Genomic DNA, 19,940 nt, shown 5'->3' on the forward strand with positions numbered 1-19,940 from the left:
AAATGCATAAATTTTAATAACGTTTATTTATAATTAAAATCAAGTTAACGAACATTGACGTCGCCCATATGTAAATTATTCGTGTAAAATCACAAATTTACAAACTATAAATGGGTAAATACATACATTTCTTTCAATAAACCTAAATCAATTAGAGATCTTAATTTTTTTCAAATGGAATGAACTTGAAAGATTTTCTTTTAATTAATTATATATCTATTTATTACAAAGATATGATAAATCCGATTGTATAAAAACTTCATCCACTAACCTTTATTGAGGTATAAAAAAAAACTTTATTATCTGTTCCCAACATTATTAAGATAGGACCTTTCGGAATGGAGCTAATGTTATTATTACGTCAGCTAACGCAAAGTAGCGTTAGCAACGCCATTTAGAATATTCAGTTCGGATTTATGCCTCGGCCTACACGCTACCCAGCCGAAAATAATACAATTTCACTTCAACATCTTGAAAATGGGAGAGGCTCAAATTAGCCTTGCTTGTCGATAGTCCACTATCGCTAGACAATCGATTGTTTATCGATAGTTAAAGTGTAAACAATTGTATCGATAGTTCTGCAACACTGGCTCAAATGTTCCTAGTGACTTTGGATTTCTTAGTCCGGAGTCTAATTTTAAATTTTCAAACATAAAATGATTGCTAAACAATTTTAATTAGTACAGTAAGCGTATTTTAAGACACGGTGTACCGTTCACAAAATAAAAACAGCCCCATAAATGTAACAAGAAAATGTATTATATATTGTTTAATTAAAATTATAAGTAACTATTTATACAAAAAAAAAATTGTTAAAGATTATGAAAGTTAGCTTGCCCCTACAAGACCAACCCTGGGCACTTGCACCCTAGGATAAATATTCGTTTAGTATACGCTTTTGTGTTTTAAAAATACTAAGTATGATAATATTAAGTATTTTCATTGTGACTTAGTATGCCCGGGTAGTATGTTCAAGGAATTTGATTAATTATTAAAACAAAGGCTTCTATCTGTCTGTATGACCGCGATAAACTCAAAAACTACTGAACGAATCTTCATACGGTTTTCACCAACGAACGGAGAGATTCACGAGGAAGGTTCAGGTGTATAATTCATTAGGGTTTTGTGTAAATTGGCTGAAATATGACGACGTTTGTTGAAGATGTCGAAAAAAACCAAGTCGTCTAGGAGCTTTACTGGCGTGCGCCGCCGAAATTATTAAAGTTATACGTATTATGATATAAATTTTATATGTAGATTTTTTGCACGTACGAAGCCCAGACGGGGGCTTATAGATAGTTGTTACTGTAAATGAACTTGTTTGAAAAAATCAACTCAATTGTTTTTCTAACGCCACACGCAATCGCTGCCGCACTGTGTACTGTCAAAGGGTTCCTTGCCTGATAATATTTGGAATCGATAATACAAAAATTTACACTTCTCTACAATAATATATAGAGGGTTGGGGAGACTTATGTTTCATTGGAACAAAATTGTGTTCATTAAACTTGATGAGCTGCAGCGCCATCAAGCGACGAGTAATAACAAAGTAGATACAGTAAAAATTCATTTTTATACAAACAATAGCAAACAGCCACTGGGTCACAATGACCCTGGCCCTTTGGGCCAGAACTAAGTGACACGGCGATAGAACCGTCGGGGAGGAGCAGCCCGGGTAGGGGGGCAACCCCAAGGCCCGTACCCAGACTGCCCTAGGCCAGTCAGGAGGACCATTGATTGATCATTTTTATATATTGTTAATAAATGGCTCCTTAACAATCCAGGTAAGATTAGAAGTTGACGATTAACTATGAAGTATAATAACATCATCCTGTAACGACACAATCTCTTTGATACGGCTCATCTATATTTAAACAGGCAAAGACAAAACAGTTCAAAGCCTTTTTTTTCTCTGTCAACAGTTTTTTTTGTTAACCATAGACAAGTATAGTTAACCAATAAAAAAAAATGAAAATAAGAATAGAAAAATATGTTCAAATTAATGTTTTCCTCAAATATATAATGAACACAACTTTGCAACTCACAGAGTCCCCCCCACATCCAACCCTCGATTACTTGCGATCCAATATGGCGGAAATTAGCTGCACTATTATTAATACAAATAAAATCTGCTCTCAAAAAGAGTATATACATTATATAAAATTCTCAAAAGTTAATATATATATAATAATAAACATTAATATGTAATTAAGTCAGTCTATAATAGCTTATGTTTCGTAGCTGCTTTGACAGCGTATGTCTGTCTGATGGACGATAGCTCCGGAAGATGCTCATCTCAGAGACAATAGCGGTTTACTGGCTTTGATGGCCGCTCTCATTTTCTTCACGAGCGCCGCTGGCTGTATTAGCAGAGACACCTCGGTCCCGTGGGACGCCAATCTGTTCATTTCTTCATCCCCTCCCTGAGAAAATAGGGGAGAACGATATTTATTTAATTTGATCACACAATTATCTTATTTAATATTTATATATAAACAACATTGGTCTTGAATCGACGTGACTTGATTAATAATAATAATAATAATAATATCCTGGGACATTTTTCACAGACGGTCATCTGATCCTAAACTAAGCTTGCACAGAACTCGTAATATGGAAACCAGACAACTGATATGCTACATATACTACTTTTCTTTTGTAAATACATACTTATATAGATAATTACACCCAGACTCAGGACAAATAGACATGTTTACGCTGACAAATGTCTGTCCTTGGTGGGAATCGAACCCACAATCTTCGGCGTGAAAGGCAAGTATCTACCAACCACGCCAACCGGCTCGTCGAGATATTAATAACCTGTGGTATTCATTGTACATTCGTGAATGACGTTTTATGTATCGGCGAAGTTGTATACGGTTTGTTTATTAATCTTCCTGCCTAATACAGAAGTGTGAACAAATAGGACTTTACAGATTTTTTTACTAAATTAAACAATTCTCCGTAGTAATGTTGCTTTGTATTTTTCGTTTTTCTAGTATTTCGATTGACTTTAATTCACATGTGTTTTATGTTTCTTATAATCCATGGACGGTGATGAACATCATCCCTCCCATTTCATTTTAAAGCGACGCACCTTGACAATGTCGATGGGCCGGTTGTTGACCTCGGTGAGCGCCCAGCGGCCGCGGGGGGGCAGCCCCGCGCGTCCCGCCGCCGACTGCGGCTCCACCGACACGATGCAGCACTCCTCGTCCAGCTTCAAACCTGTCACGAAGGAGCTCGATCATCTCATCGCGGTCCTCGCCAGAAGACAGTCGCCAAATCGACACTCACCCAGGCTCTCGTCCTCCCTCTTGCTTATCACGTACATCTTCGCGAGCGGGACGCGGTGGAACAGCAGGTCGATCTGTAACGCGGGAGAGCACACTATCACTCGCGATACGAGGTCGGCCGGCCTAAGAATTTAAAGGCACAGATATTCTTTTTCATATTTCGAACGGCACTCTGCCCACCGACCCGCACGCGCGCGTGCTTGAGCAGGCCGCGCGCGTGCGCGAGCGAGCGCGGCGCCGCGCCGCCCAGCGCCGCCACGCGGTCGCCCGCGCGCCCGCACACCCGCGCGCCGCCGCCCGCGCCGCCCCAGCGCGCCACCCTGCGCGACGTTCGTCGTTTATATATGTGAACTCAATTTCAATATTTTTGTATGCGTTGTAAGCCGAGATGGCCCAGTGGTTAGAACGCGTGAATCTTAGCCACCACTGAATTTTCATGTGCCTAGTTTGTGTTTATAGTTCATCTCGTGCACGACGGTGAAGGAAAGCATCGCGAGGAAACCTGCATGTGTCTAATTTCATTGAAATTTTGCCACGTGTATTCTACCAGCCCGCATTGGAGCAGCGTGATGGAAAACCTTCTCCTCAAAAGGGAGAGGAGGCCTTAGCCCGGCATAGGGACATTAACAGGCTGTTACTGTTTTAAGAAAATGGCAGTAGTATAAATTATTAGTGGGAGGACTTTGTGCGAGCTCTTCTGGATAGGTACCACCCACTCATCAGATATTCTACCGCAAAACAGCTGTACTAATTTTAAAGGGTGAGTGAGCCAGTGAAATTAAAAGCACAAGGAACATAACATCTTAAGTTCCCAAGGTTGGTGGCGCATTAGCGATGTAAGCGATGGTTAACATTTCTTACAATGCCAAGGTCTATGGGCGTTGGTGACCACTTACCATCAGGTGGCCCATATGCTCGTCCGTCAACCTATTCTATTAAAAAAAGAGACTTGTACAATCTGTCTGAAGTTGATTCTATCATAATACATATTCACAGACCACACTTGTCGTTCGTACTCGCAGAGCAGCGGCGCGTCTCGCGTGAGCACCGCGGTGGCCACACACGCGCCGCGACGTTGCTCCGCGCGTAATGCTGCCGCCTGACGTGCGCGGAGCGGCTGCAGCGACGGCGCTGTGGGGACAACACCTACAAGCACAATTCAACGAGGTTATTACAAGCACTTTTCTGTATAAAATAAAATAAATAACTTTAATATTAATTAGGAATATCGCCTGACCGTTGCACAGAGTAGATGTGTGTTCGTTACTTCCTTAAACTAGTAAAAAGTGTCTCGCAATTGTATACTTTGTGTGAAATATACCTAGAATCATAACTGCATAAACTATCTTTAAAACAAAATAATATCAAAGTGCATAAAGAAAGCAGAGCGGTTGCTATTTTTTGACTCGCTCGCACACTGACCCTGCGTTTGAGGCGTACGCTTATACACGTAAGTTCGTACATCGGCTAATACTTTATCGACTTTATTGACGGTGTATTTTAAAACTTATTGCGATTGCCGGTTAGAATTATTTAATAAATAATGAGCGTAACACGATCGCCTCCTACAACCACTGGTGGTGAATCATAACCTGATCCAATTGAAATGATCAAAATTGCATGTGGATATTGCTGGCTCGCAAATAACATTTCGCAGTAAACGAGAACAACCAGCTGATCGGGAATGTCAATGTTCGGAAGATATTAAACTTATACGCAGCGAATTAACCCGCATTACAACACTGCCCAAAACATTTGTTGCGACTAATTCGCAAAATATTTTTTTTTTTTTTATATTCGCCGGGAGGGCAAATGACTCTACTCCATCTGATGGTAAGTGGTAGTAGAGTCCAAACGCGACGACGGCCAGTACAGACGGGAAAAATGTTCTGCACTAGCCGCCTTCGCCTTGCCGGCCCGCAAGATGCCGAGGGGAACACGTGAGCTGGTAAGGAATTCCATTTTTTGGAAACAAACGACAAAGAAAGGAGTTGCCAAATTTCTTTGTTCGCGATGGAATTGATGTCACAGTTAGGCGGTGACATCGATAACCAGCTCGCGTGGACTTAAGAAGGAAGGGGGAAGCAGGAATTAGAGAGAATAATTCCTCAGAGCACTCGCCGTGATACAGTCGATAGAAAGCGCTCAGTGCTGCTATCTCACGACGCAATTGTAAAGGTTCAAGGGTGTTTGTGACCTTTACGTCGCCAATAATGCGTACGGCACGTCGCTGCAACCGGTCCAAGGCCTCAAGTAGGTACTTAGCGGAGCCATCCCAAAGGTGCGAGCAATATTCCACGCAAAACCGTATCTGTGTTTTGTGCAGCAGACACAGTTGTTATGGCGTGAAAAAGCGCCGCACCTTGTCCGGAACTCCGAGTTTCCGTGAAGCTGTTTTTATAACAGCCTCGATGTAATCCCTTGGACTAAGGTCGCAGCGAACGTCAATCCCCAGCATGGCGATTTTGCTTTGCATCACCAGCGGAGTACCACAAAGGGAGGGAAGAGGGGAAAATGTTGACTTTTTCGCCGTGAGAGCGCATACCTGTGTTTTCTTGGCATTAAACTCAACAAGATTATCAGAGCCCCATTTGGCGATGAGCTCTAACGTCCTATCGAGTTCAATGACAAGATCCTACCGCCTCTCCTCAATTTCCGCTCGCCCAGCCACTGCGCGTCCGTGGTATCCACCATGCACAGTACTATCGTCTGCATAGCAATGTATGTTCCCAAGAGAGAGCATATCATTGATATGCAAAAGAAAGAGTGTGGGAGATAGCACAGATCCCTGGGGGACCCCAGCATTCACTACGTAGAATTGTGAAGCGCAACCATCAACTAAAACACGAAGGCTACGCTTGTGTAGGAAGCTGGCAATCCAGGTGCATAGCTGAGCAGGCAGACCATATGCCGGCAGCTTGGAGAGAAGACTTCTGTGCCAGACCCTGTCGAAAGCCTTGGAGATATCGAGGCTGACAGCCAACGATTCTCCATGCTTGTCGATAGCTTCACCCCAGAGGTGTGTTACGTACGCTAGAAGATCACCTGTGGACCGTTTTGGTCGAAACCCGTACTGACGATCATTAATTAGACAGTGATCTTCTAGGTAATGGATCAGTTGGTTGTTTAAAATCCGTTCCATCACCTTACAAAGTACTGAGGTGATAGCTATTGGTCGATAATTTGCCGGGTCAGACCGATCCCCTTTTTTGGGAACCGGTTGCACATTAGCTCAGAACAGGAACAGGCGTGTTAACACAGGAGACAGCTCCGCTGCGCACTTCTTCAGCACTGGCTGGTATTCCATCGGGACCGCTAGCTTTCCGTACATCAAGTGATTGCAGCTCCGCACGCACATCACGTTGCCTGATTTTAATGTCAGGCATCGTATGGCCACATGAAGGTATTGTAGGTGGCAGCGCACTACAATCATCGATGACGGAATTGTCAGCAAAGAGTTTAGCCAGGAGATCAGCTTGCTCTTGCGGACTGAGAGCTAGCGATCCGTCCGGATTTCTGAGCGGTGGCAGCGAAGGTTGGCAGAAATTGTTTTGCACAGACTTGGTCAGACGCCAGAAGCTACGGGAGCCCCTAGGATGCGAAACAAAGTCATGACCAATCTGTACAATGCGCTGTGCATCCGCTCTCGTGTATGCCTTTCTACAGGACTTGGAATTTTTATTATAGTTTGCTTTCAGTGAGTCAATGTTAGATGCCCCGCTAATGCAGCCGTTGATCCACTTGCGATATGCCGCCTGCTTAGATGATACAGCATCGGCACATTCACGAGTGAACCAACGGTTACGCGTACTCCTACTGACGAGATCTGAGCTAGGAATGTAGTATTCCATTCCCAACATTATCTCGCCAGCAACAGCAGCGGCACCAGCTGTCGGGTCATTCCCACTGAAGCAACGTTCCTTCCAAGGGACCGACGCATAGTAATCGCGCATACCGTCCCAGTCCGCCGACTTATAGTGCCAAATTCAAATGAATGAATCTATTGGAACAATAAAATCTGAAATTTCTAATCTAAAGCTTTCTCATACCGAAATAAAAAAAACATTTGATAATAACATAGCTAAAATAAGCTCAGAAATACAGGATATAAAATCGTCAACTTCAAGAATTTCAGTACAACACGACAATGTAAAATCTCAATTAACTCAATTAGAGACAAAATTAAATATCGATAAGAAATAAATAGAATCACTAGAAATGATCGAGATGGCCCAGTGGTAAGAACGCGTGAATCTTAACCGATGAACGTGGGTTCAAACCCGGGCAAGCACCTCTGAATTTTCATGTGCTTAATTTCTGTTATAATTCATCTCGTGCTTTTCGGTGAAGGAAAACATCGTGAGGAAACCTGCATGTGTCTAATTTCATCGAAATTCTGCCACATGTGTATTCCACCAACCCGCATTGGAGCAGCGTGGTGGAATAAGCTCCAAACCTTCTCCTCAAAAAGGGAGAGGAGGCCTTAGCCCAGCAGTGGGACATTTACAGGCTGTTACTGTACTGTTACTACTAGTTACATGACCCATAACATATATACAAACGAAAAATTGATTCGAGAAGTACAAGAAAGCAAAAAGAGAGAAAATAATATAATTATTATGGGAGTTGCTGAAAGCCACAGTAACACGAAGAAAAGAATTTTTCGTATTCGTAGGTATAATCCAGGAAAAGCTCGTAAAACTTTGTACTGGTGGTAGAGCTTTGTGCAAGCTCGTCTGGTTAGGTACCGCCCACTCATCAGGTGTTCTACCGTAAAACAGCAGTACTTGGTATTGTTGTGTTCCGGTTTGAAGGGTGATTGAGACAGTGTAATTACAGGTACAAGGGACACAATATCTTAGTTGCCAAAATTGGTGGCGCATTGGTGATTTAAGCGATGGTTAACATTTCTTACAATGTCAATGTCTATGGGCGTTGGTGACCACTTACCATCAGGTGGCCCATATGCTCGTCCGCTTTCATATTCTACATAAAAAAATAAAAATTCAAATCTGCTTTGAAAAGCCAGAGACAGCATTGTCAGTTCTTAAGAGCCGTAATAAATTGCCTAACAATTTAAAAATATTTTCTGACCAAACTCCCACGCAACATAAATTCTACACAATTTTAAAAAATAAGCTAAACGAACGTATATTTAAGGGCGAAATTAAATACGTGAACGGAACACCGGCTATCGTCAAAACTCCTACAAAAAACTCCAATCAACAACAATAAATATAAATGCAACCGACACTATAAATTAACCAAATACTGAATGATTATCGAGAATTACGCACTGAACAGTCGCGTTTATCCTTCTTATACTTAAATGCCCGCAGTATTAAGAAGAAAGGCAAACTAGACTAGAATTAAAATGCATTTTGAAATCCATACCAACGACCATTCGTATCAGCCTTCTCTCTGAAACTTGGATAGCATCCGAAGATCAAGCGACACAGCTACAGATAGAAAACTATACACATCACTATAATTTTAGGACAGACGTTATTGGACGTGGAGTATCCTCTTACATACATAATGGTCTACAGCACAGACCAATTAAATTCAATTGACCAAGGTGGAATCAACTATTATGGGCACACATTGAACAATGCCCCATAGATGTTGGGTTAGTTTACAAGCCTGGTGATACAAACTTTGAACAATTTCTTAAAGACTATCACAGCCAACTACAACAACGAGAATAACAATCGAATAACCGAATATGAACAAATTTACTGGTGGTAGGGCTTTGTGCAAGCTCGTCTGGGTAGGTACCACCCACTCATCAGATATTCTACCGCAAAACAGCAATACTTGATATTGTTGTGTTCCGGTTTGAAGGGTGAGTGAGCCAGTGTAATTACAGGCACAAGGGACATAAAATCTTAGTTCCCAAGGTTGGTGGCGCATTGGATATGTAAGCGATGGTTGACATTTCTTACAATGCCAATGTCTAAGAGCGTTGGTGACCACTTACCATCAGGTGGCCCATATGCTCGTCCGCCTTCCTATTCTATAAAAAAAAAAAAAAAAAAAAAAAAAAAAAAAGAATCAGGACATAGGCCGCTGAACGAAATTAATAAATCACATTGCACAAGAGACTCTAGTACAAAAAAAAAAAAAAAATTATAGACCACGTAAGTACAAATTTAAACACGAATAATTTCACCGTTGCTATTATTAACTCATCATTAACAGATAACAAAAACATATGTGTTCAATTGAATAAATCCAAAACTACAAAAAAAAAAAATACGAACCACTTATGAAGCTGTAGATTACACAAAGTTGTACTGCTCCTTAGAGTCCTCGCAAAAGATTAACTCAATCGAGAACTATACAGAACTTTAAAATATAATAAAACAACATGCTATCGACTGTAAAGAAACAAAAACCAAAATTATAAACAACATAAGAGCCGTTGCCGTAACAGCCTGTGAATGTCCCACTGCTGGGCTAAAGGCCTCCTCACCTCTTTTTGAGGAGAAGGTTTGGAGCTTATTCCACCAGGCTGCTCCAAGATGGCCCTGAGCCGAGATGGCCCTGTGGTAAGAACGCGTGAATCTTAACCGATGATCGTGGGTTCAAACCCGGGCAAGCACCACTGAATTTTCATGTGCTTAATTTGTGATTATAATTCATCTCGTGCTTTACGGTGAAGGAAAACATCGTGAGGAAACCTGCATGTGTCTAATTTCACTGAAGTTCTGCCACATGTGAATTCTACCAACCCGCATTGGAGCAGCGTGGTGGAATAAGCTCCAAACCTTCTCCTCAACATAAGAGACGATTGGATAAACAAGGATATTGTCGACGGAATAAGTCAAAGGAACTTTTTATCGACGCAATATAAAAACAATCCTGACAATGAGTATATAAAAAATAAATTCTATTCAAAGAGAACTAAAGTAGCTAAGTTGATTCAAAGTACAAAAGATTCATACTATTTCAAATTATTTACAAACAACGCAAATAATCCAAAAAAGATCTGGACCTTAGTTATCAAATTATTTAGTAATAAAACAAATCAAGTCAAGTCTAAAATAATAGTAGAATCAAAAATAATTTCTGATACAAACGATATTTGTAACGTTTTTAACAAAAAATTCACAACAATTGGTTCCCTCTTAGCAAAAAGAATACCAACACAATACCACAACATTCTACACCCGATTAATACAATCAATGAACATCATGAACTTCTAACATTCAAACCGAGTAGTTCCGGTGAGATTGAAAGACTGATAGGCAGGCGATCTAGATTCGAATGCAAGTAGCGGTATATATAAGATTAGCATAAAAGTATTAAAATGTTTATTAAATTTAATATCAAAATGTCTGGCACACTGTTTTAACAAGCTTATGTCTGAAGGAATATTCCCAGACTCATTAAAGATCGAAAAAAATAACACCTATACACAAATCTGGAGCTTAAACAGACCCAGAAAACTATCGTCCAATATCTGTGCTAACCGTTCTCTCAAAAATTTTAGAAAAGTTAATTCACAACCGCTTAATAACGTATTTGGACTCTTTCGATTTCATCGTAACGACAATACGGTTTTAGAGCTAGAAGTAACACCACTGCTGCAATTGTAGATTTAGTAACAAAAATAAGACAGAACCAAGATAAAAAGCGCATAGCTCCTCGTATTTATCGACTTTAAAAAAGCCTTTGACACCGTAAGTCATAAAGTCTTACTACATAAACTTCAAAACATAGGTATCAAAGGTGTTGTACTTGAAATGTTAAAATCGTACCAAACAAACAGATTGCAAACATAAAATTGGTGACATACAAAGTAGAGCTTCGACTGTCACCTGTGGAGTCCCACAGGGCTCAATTTCGGGACCACTTCTATTTTTAATTCATGTAAACGATATTGTAACTTTGAAACTAAATGATCATCTGACTTTGTACGCAGATGACACCTGTTTATTTTATTTCGGTAACATAAATGACACAGTCAAGCTCAACATGATCTAGATGTTCTTTATAAATGGTTCAATCTCTTAACTACTAACGCTTCCAAAACTTGTTACATTGTATTTAAAACTAAAATGATTCCACCGCAACTGTTGACAATTTTCCAATCGAGCAGAAAACCTGTGAAAAATATTTAGGTTTACGAATAGACAATTACTTAACTTTTAAATATCAAGTAGACATATTAGAAATGAAACATATTCTTCTTTAGACATATTAGAAAACTTTCTTCTTTAATTGGGTCATTAAGAAATATTTCAAAATGCATCAATAAAAAAATAAAGTGTAACATCTACAATTCTCTAGTAAAATCGCATCATTTAGTAGAAATATGGGGTAATACTGGAAAAACAAAACTGCAAGAACTACAAAGAAAACAAAATAGAATAATTAAAATACTTTTTCGATATCCACCCTTGACATCAACAACACTTAACAAGGAAACAAACATTATGAACCTACGACAACCAATATTATTGTATAATGTATTCGACGAGCCGGTTCGCGTGGTTGGTAGACACTTGCCTTTTCACGCCGAAGGTTGTGGGTTCGATTCCCACCCATTTGTGTGCATGAACATGTCTGTTCGTCCTGATTCTGGGTGTAATTATCTATATAAGTATGTATTTATAAAAGAAATGTAGTATATGTAGTATATCAGTTGTCTGGTTTCCATAGTACAAACTGCTTGGTTTGGGATCAGATGGCCGTGTGTGAATAATGTCCCAGGATGTTATTATTATTATACACATATATGTACACGTTGGGAGGAGCACCTACCCCCGCCCCAACACGAGCGAAACCACCGGCTAAAACTAGGTTTTTTATAGAAACAAACTCACAGTTGGTCAACGAGTTACTCCTTCGTCTCAAGCTATCGACTCTTCCAACTGGACGAGACCTGTGAACGACCTTGGCGGGTGACGTCACCGGTCTGAAAATATAATTCGCATAACATATACAAACATCATCGATGGTTTATTTGCAAGTTTTAACTGGTAAGGCTTTATGCAAGCCCGTCCAAGGTACCACCCACTCACATATTCTACCACCATGCAGCAGTACTTAGTATTTTTGTATTCCGGTTTGAATGGTGAGCGAGCCCGTGTAACTACAGGCCTTAATTTTTTTTTTATATATAGATTTAATATTTCTTACAGTGCCAATATGGATAATGGTGACCATTTACCATCAGGAGCCCTATTTGTCTGTCCATCTTTCTATTTTATAGTAAAGATGACTTCTTGAACAATATCAGCGGAGACATTATTATATATTTTAACAACTGTGTGCACACACAGGCGTTTTTTATGCCTTCATTCTTATAAGCCAATACAATCATTTAGCCAACGACTTTACATTCTCTCCACCTCGGAGATCCCTACTGAGGATTCCTCGATAAAGTCCAAAATATTTCATTGAACCGGACCCAGAATCAGAAGGACTTGTGCACTCCTGTGCAATTGTCTGGTCTCATTAATAACATCTGTGGTCACTCACTGCTCCTCATCGTTCCTAGTCGGGCTCTCTTGCCTCTTAATCTGTGCGATACCCCGCAACCTGCTCAATAATGACAGCTCCGTCAGGCCCCTCTTCCAGATCGGCTTAGATTGGGTTTGCTCCGGCTTTTCTGAAATCATTTTGATTTTCATTCAATTACATTGCTAAATATAATCATAATTATCGATATTATACAAATAATTTTTAACCATGTATTAGGGGAAAGGGGAGATTGAGCTGGTAAAAGTTATAAAAAAGTAGTAAATGTCCTTCAATAGGGGTTCAAGCTTGCTTCATACTGAATATCGTCAAATTCTGTTTAGTAGTAATGGCGTAATAGACAGACGAACAGACTTTCTTATTAATAAAAAGAAGTAGAGATATTTCAATAGCAGTAGGACTTGATTTATATATTCCATATGATTTGCTAATGGCTCTGCTATATTATGCATTCCAAACAGCACTTGGTTAATATGTTTGTATATTCGTTTGTTTGTGACGCGTTCACGTTTATTATTACAAAATTTTAGATACACGTTCTCAGTGAGCGGCCTAACAGTTGGTCATTTATTAATTACTTATTTAAGTAACTTTTTGTATTTATTTGTAAATCGTGGAATTCTTGAACTACTTTCTAACCTTTCGTGCCGAAATTAGCACAAAAACATTCGACTTATATATTCATTGGATAAATAACGATTTATATAATTTTTCATACATTTATCTTAAGTTGGCAATACTGTTTTGTTTTTCGTTTCGTTCAATTACTTTCATGAACAACAGTGCACACTTGAGACGATTAAAAAACTTGTAGTACTAACAATGGCGTGTTAAATTATATTATGTGACAATATTACTTTTAATTTAATACTAACATTTCTATAAAATTTTACTATAATTTTTCATTTTGTCATTTACGTTTTAGCATTATACCATTTGTATATCGCTGAACTATATCGGGAGATCAAATGGTCATTGGAACTAAGGAAGTGTTCTCTACTATTCAAGCGGCGACTGCAATTTAATTAATCAATAATATACTAGGCATGCGTCCGATATATCAAAACGAATAAAAAATCCGATTTCAAACAGAAATCGATTCGTATCGATTTCGCAAACTAAAAATCCGATTTCAAAGCCGAACCAAACGCCAACGATCTATAAATCTCAAGCTCGTCTGAGTACCACCCACTCATCAGATATTCTACCGCAAAACAGAAGTACCTGGTATTGTTGTGTTCCGGTTTGAAAGCTGAGTGAGCCAGGGTAATTACAGGCACAAGGGACATAACATCTTAGTTCCCAAGGTTGGTGGCGCATTGGTGATGTAAGCGATGGTTAACATTTCTTACAATGCCAATGTCTATGGGCGTTGGTGACCACTTACCATCAGGTCGCTTATACTCGTCCGCCTTCCTATTCTATATATATATATATTATATACCCAGTAGCGAATATCTCGCGATTCAGGAATTTGACATATCGAATGAGCGCCATCTATCGTTACCGCGTTGTAACATATAAGTGATTATATGTTTACTTATACTAAATAGTAACAGTAACAGCCTGTGAATGTCCCACTGCTGTGCTAAGGCCTCCTCTCCCTTTTGAGGAGAAGGTTTGGAACTTATTCCACCACGCTGCTCCAATGCAGGCTGCTAGAATACACATGTGGCATAATTTCAATGAATGATGAATTAGTCACATGCAGGTTTCCTCACGATGTTTTCCTTCACCGTCAAGCACGAGATGAATTATAAACACAAACACACATGAAAATTCAGTGGTGCTTGCCCGGGTTTGAATCCACGATCATTTAAGATTCACGCGTTCTAACCACTGGGCCATCTCGGCTTTTTTATAATAATAAATAAATAAACTAATACATAACTCACCAATTTTAGCTTCCCTTTTCGGACTGCTGTTGGTAACCCTTCTCGCACTTTGCCTCGGTGCTATATCATACGCGTTCTGACTTTGCGATCGTTCGACATTCGACCTTATCACCCTCTGAACAGTGTCCATATTCCTTGAAACGTCATTTAGCCTGCCATTTTGCATCGAACTTGTCGCATTTTCACTCACAGTGTTGCCAGATTGACTAGAATTAGGAAATAAGCACTCGTAGTCCGATTCAACGTGATCTAGATTAGGTAACGATGACTTCCTGACTTTCTCAGCTCTAACACGCCTTACCGAAAGCGGCGAAGCTGTTACATTCGCCGTTGAAGCGAGACAGAGCCTCTCATAAATCCCATCACTATTAACCGTCACGTTTCCGTCACCATTGACAGCTGTCACGTTGACGTCCGCGCTGACAGCCGGTCTGACGTCTTGCCCTGTCAAACTGACAGTTGTCGTGAGGCTTATGTGTCCGTATTCCGAGTTGGAGTTATCGAATACGGTCCCGTAGCTGCTGTCGCTTGGCGTTTCAGTGTTCACGATGTTTACGAAGTTACTCTTGTTCTCTTTTGGTGTTATTCGAAGGTTTTGTTTGAATTCAAAGTCAAATACGTCCGTTTCGGGGCCCAGGACCGGTATCGCTGTGTGCGGGGGGCCTTTATTCGACACTTGTATCACGGTTACGTTCGATCTTTGAGGAGCACTGGAAAGCAAGTGAAAAATGCATTTATTGAATAGAGTAGATATATAAAATTATTGATTTCAGCTTATGTATGTTTCGAATTACGACGATTACGGATGAATTACGGACGGCCGGTTGGCGTGGTTGGTAGATACTTTCACGCCGAAGGTTGTGGGTTCCATTCCCACCCAGGACAGACATTTGTGTGCATGAACATGTCTGTTTGTCCTGAGTCTGGGTGTAATTATCTATATAAGTATGTATTTACAAAAGAAAAGTAGTATATGTAGTATATCAGTTGTCTGGTTTCCACAGCACGAGCTTTGTACAAGCTTAATTTTGGATCAGATGGCCGTGTGTGAAAAATGTCCAAAAAAAATTTAAAAAAACTATGAAAGTGAGGCAATAGAGTTCACCTGGGTTTGCGCATACATTTGTGAACAATAATATCTCCTGTTCATTTGGCTTTTCTCTCTTGAATGACTGACTTAGCCAGAATAAATCAGACAGACATCATTAAAATAAGTCCCAAAGCTGGGCTAAGGCCTCTTCTCATTTCTGAGGATAAGGAGTTAACGAGGGTTGGTGAAATAAACATGTGGCAGATTTCATTCACACAGGCACATCTATCCTCACGATATTTTCCTTCACATGATAAATTAGTACAGCTGTGCTTTGTTTTTTTTTATATAATAGGAAGGCGGACGAGCATATGGGCCACCTGATGGTAAGTGGTCACCCATAGACATTGGCATTGTAAGAAATGTTAATCATCACTTACATCACCAATACGCCACCAACCTTGGGACCTAAGATGTTATGACCCTTGTGCCCGTTATCACACGGACTCACTCATCCTTCAAGCCGGAACACAACAATACCAAGTACTGCTGTTTTGTGGTAGAATACCTGATGAGTGGGTGGTACCTACCCAGACGAGCTAAACTGCTAGCCTGGGTTCACTCTATATCATAATAATTATAATAAAACTACAAACCTGTCACCATTATCTGAATGTTCACCATTGTTAACGACAACTCTCTGTTTAAAATCAAAGCTATCGTTGTCATTTATCCGATCGATTTCATTGAAAAATTCCTCATCGCTATCCGTAACATTCCTCTTGAACAACGAATCGTCTAAACATATATTCTGACCACATATCTTGGCCACACCCTTCTTGTGGTCCACTTCACGACTCGTACTTGGAAGGGAGAACGGCTCCCAGCTGGATATGTCCACTTCTGTTTCCTGTGGGATTATGTTCGTAAGTGACATCACGTTTGTTAGGCTCGAGGTGTTTGGGAACGCTTGAGCGGAACTGGTCGGGATCTCTTGTTGGTTTAGGGGGGTGGGTGTTGGTGGGGTTTCTTGTGCGGTCTGGCTTGTCTGTGGTGTCGGAGGCGGTTGGGGGGTTGGTGTTGAGTTCTCCCGTACGCTTTCGTTGGTTTCCAATGTGGGACGAGTGAGTGGAGTAAGGTCGATTCCCGGTACCCTGGAAATAATTTTTGTTTTTAATTTATATATTGCGGTATGATCAGGGCAAGTCTAAGTAAGTAGTAATAGCACTGAGTTTATAATTATTTGCTTAATTTTTATTTAAAATTCACTTAAAAGATATATTTTTTAGAAAAACCCTGTAAGAGATCATCTGATCCAGAGATGTTTCAACAGGAGCTTACTGCTTTTTAATATCAACAGTGCATGGTGGTTAGAACTTTATTAATGCAACTAATAGGCATGATGACTGATTTTGAAATAACCTTCTATAATGTAGGTACACGTCTACAATTACTGAAAATAATTTTATTTCAGTAATAAACTGTTCAAATAATTGCATTTTCATTTACCTATTTTGAATTTCGCTCGAAAACACTCGCAGGTGTCATGGCGCCTGCACGTGACGTCACACCTCAGTAAACGTTATATTGTGTCTATACACAACGAAGAAAAGCAGAAAGTATTGCGTATTTCCTAAGGTGAAAAATGAATTCCAAAGTTTGCAAGTGGTGTGCGGTCTCTCTGTGTAAAAATACATTCGAATATCAACCAGATCGAAGAACAATCTACAGAAGCAGAACGACCATATATACATAAGTAAGAAACGAAAGATTATGGTCGTTGAAGAATGTAAAAAGCAATTAAAAGAAAGTATGGTTACAGAACATTTTTAAGAAATTGCAAATGGAGGCAGATTAATAAGATTTATTATATATTTATGATATATTTAGAAGTAAAAGAAGTAATAATAGTATTCGTAATAATCTCTGATTGATGTTTCAAATAAATTGGCCGATTGCAGAATTTTATATTTTTATTTTACTAAAAATCTTATTGATCTCAATGTGTATATTAAAATTGGATTATTTTTTAGAATCCTTTTAAAATAGTTTCTATTCTAAAATAATTATTTTTTTAATTCTTTAATACTGTCATCATGCCTATTGAGATTGGACGCTGAATGAATAGTAACCGTATAAACTAACCATATGACTAACAAGGCAGTTGGTAAGAGGTATGTAGTTGAAGAGTTTTGGGTAGTACGGGTACCTGTCGGGTGGTACAGGCGGGGTGGGCGGTAGGGGCGAGGTGGGGTCCCTGGCAGCTGCTCGTGCCGGCGGGGCAACAGGCGGGGCTCCGTACACGTTCTCTCCGCGGGACACGATGCGCAGTTCGTGGAGTTTTGCACGCAGTATGGACACCCAGTCTTGCATTGACTCCCTGTTGAGTTTTTAATTTTACTCTTAAATCCGGCTCGAAGGACCATGTTCATTTTATTGACCACATTCATATTGAATATATTAGAACCAAACTGGCCGTGATAAGAACACGCCAATCTTACTCACATTTCGTTGCAAGTCTAAATTTTATATTAAATATAAATAATCTCTTACCAATCTGGTGCTAACATCCTCACAGGGCCATGGTCTGTATCAACTAGGAAGTCGTACTCCGCCCCAACATGGGGCTTCACGCTCGCCGTCACGTGTCTCGCGCTCCGGAGACAGGCGCGCCACGCCGGCCGGTGCGCCAGCGTCGCGGCACTGTCCGCTTCAGGATACTGTTCCAGGAAGGGGGTTTTTCCGTTGTGGACACAGAATAATGTCCACATCGGTTTGAGGGGTGGCTTCTGAAATTACATTATTGTCGTAAAACATATATAATCAAGATATTACAAGAAGATATTAAAGATATTACATAATTATGGTTAGGTCTGTGTCTAGTGAATGAGTCACAGATTTTGCCCCCGTATTAGGGAGAGGGAGAGGCAGGTCTTTGGTGGCATATGTCCTGTATTCCTTGAGTTTCAGAGTCGTTTCATACTGAATTCCATCAAAATTGATTCAGCTTAAACGCGAAAGTGTAACTGACATACTTTAACATTTATCATTTCAATATAGATTATGAAATAGAAGGAATAAAGAATGCACTTATATTATACAACATACTGATATACACCATATGTTTTTAATAATATTAATTTCATTTTTAGTATCTGATTGACATTTTCAGTAGTCATTTATCAATAGGAATACTTTGATAAACATTAACCTTATATAATATATATGTAGTAAACAACGGATCATTTGAAAAATCAAATTCCCGAGTACAAACTTTAATAGTACCTTATGTCCCAGTGGTCGGAGTTTACTGGAATTAATGTCATTGGGGATCCTCTTAAGATATGCATTCTTTTGTATTTCCCTGTAATATACTGGTCCCTCATCGTAACTGGACGACATATTTTGGACAACATTCAGTTCACCTGAAATAATAATTTAATTATAGAAACTTTATATAATAGCTTGTAATTTATTTATTATTCCTAAAAAAATCCATAATATTTTATATTTTTTTTTCTTTCCAATACTTTACTTATTTAAGCTGAAGTTTAATTTTACTCAAAAACGCAAGTCTCACTTTTATTAAATATGATTTTCGTATTAAATTATTTTTTACGTAGAAATATATTTTATATACACATTTGTTTTTTTTTTAATTTAAAACTAACGAAACAGACGATGAGCAAACAGCCAAACACGAAACTGAGTACGAAATCGGGGTTTCTTTAATGAACTGTTGTGCAAAATTGCGTGAACAATTGTAATTAATTGTGCAGTTTAATGCCCGCATTAATTAGAGGACACTGGACATACTGTGAGTCATTTCGTAAGAATGTTTAGTGAGTCCTAAATACTACCACGAAAGTGAAAGTAAGGGAACAATATTAATACATAATATTTACTGATGTTGTATGTATGTCAATTCAATTATATATAATATTAGCATGTGATATCATTGTAAGTTAATTATTTCCTGTGTAAATAAAAATATTATCGTAAAGAGAAATTGTGACTTACCTGTGTAAAAAACTATATTGTATTTATATGTAATTCTTAATACTGTTGCACGAACTCGGCTTCATTATTCCTTAATAATGCAACGTTTTGTTATTCTTTTCTTAATTAATAACTTATTAGACCGTAACTAGCAACAAATGTATACCTACAATGTAAACGTAACAAAGCTTAAGCGTCATATTTTTGCTTATGACGTTTGTAAATGTTGT

General features: G+C 39.2%; 1 protein-coding gene across 2 annotated transcripts; it reads right to left on the minus strand.

The window, feature by feature from the left end:
- Nucleotides 1-32: 32 nt before the first annotated feature.
- LOC126779904 (uncharacterized) lies at nt 33-19,900 on the minus strand. 2 transcript variants are annotated; one of them, XM_050504082.1, is made up of 13 exons: nt 19,732-19,900; nt 18,997-19,136; nt 18,265-18,500; nt 17,921-18,091; nt 16,368-16,865; nt 14,682-15,391; nt 12,787-12,916; nt 12,129-12,220; nt 4,295-4,442; nt 3,481-3,616; nt 3,298-3,370; nt 3,098-3,228; nt 33-2,423 (listed from the first exon to the last, which is right to left on the minus strand). In XM_050504082.1, exons 2-13 carry the CDS (start codon nt 19,111-19,113, stop codon nt 2,292-2,294), a joined length of 2,574 nt encoding a protein of 857 aa, XP_050360039.1. In that variant the 5' UTR covers nt 19,114-19,136; nt 19,732-19,900; the 3' UTR covers nt 33-2,291. The 2 variants fall into 2 exon arrangements, with proteins under 2 accessions (XP_050360039.1, XP_050360040.1); XM_050504083.1 differs by lacking the exons at nt 33-2,423; nt 3,098-3,228; nt 3,481-3,616 and having other exon boundaries at nt 3,307-3,370.
- Nucleotides 19,901-19,940: the final 40 nt, after the last annotated feature.

The sequence above is a fragment of the Nymphalis io genome, chromosome 30 (assembly GCF_905147045.1).
Source record: "Nymphalis io chromosome 30, ilAglIoxx1.1, whole genome shotgun sequence".
NCBI classification, from domain to species: Eukaryota; Metazoa; Arthropoda; class Insecta; order Lepidoptera; family Nymphalidae; genus Nymphalis; species Nymphalis io.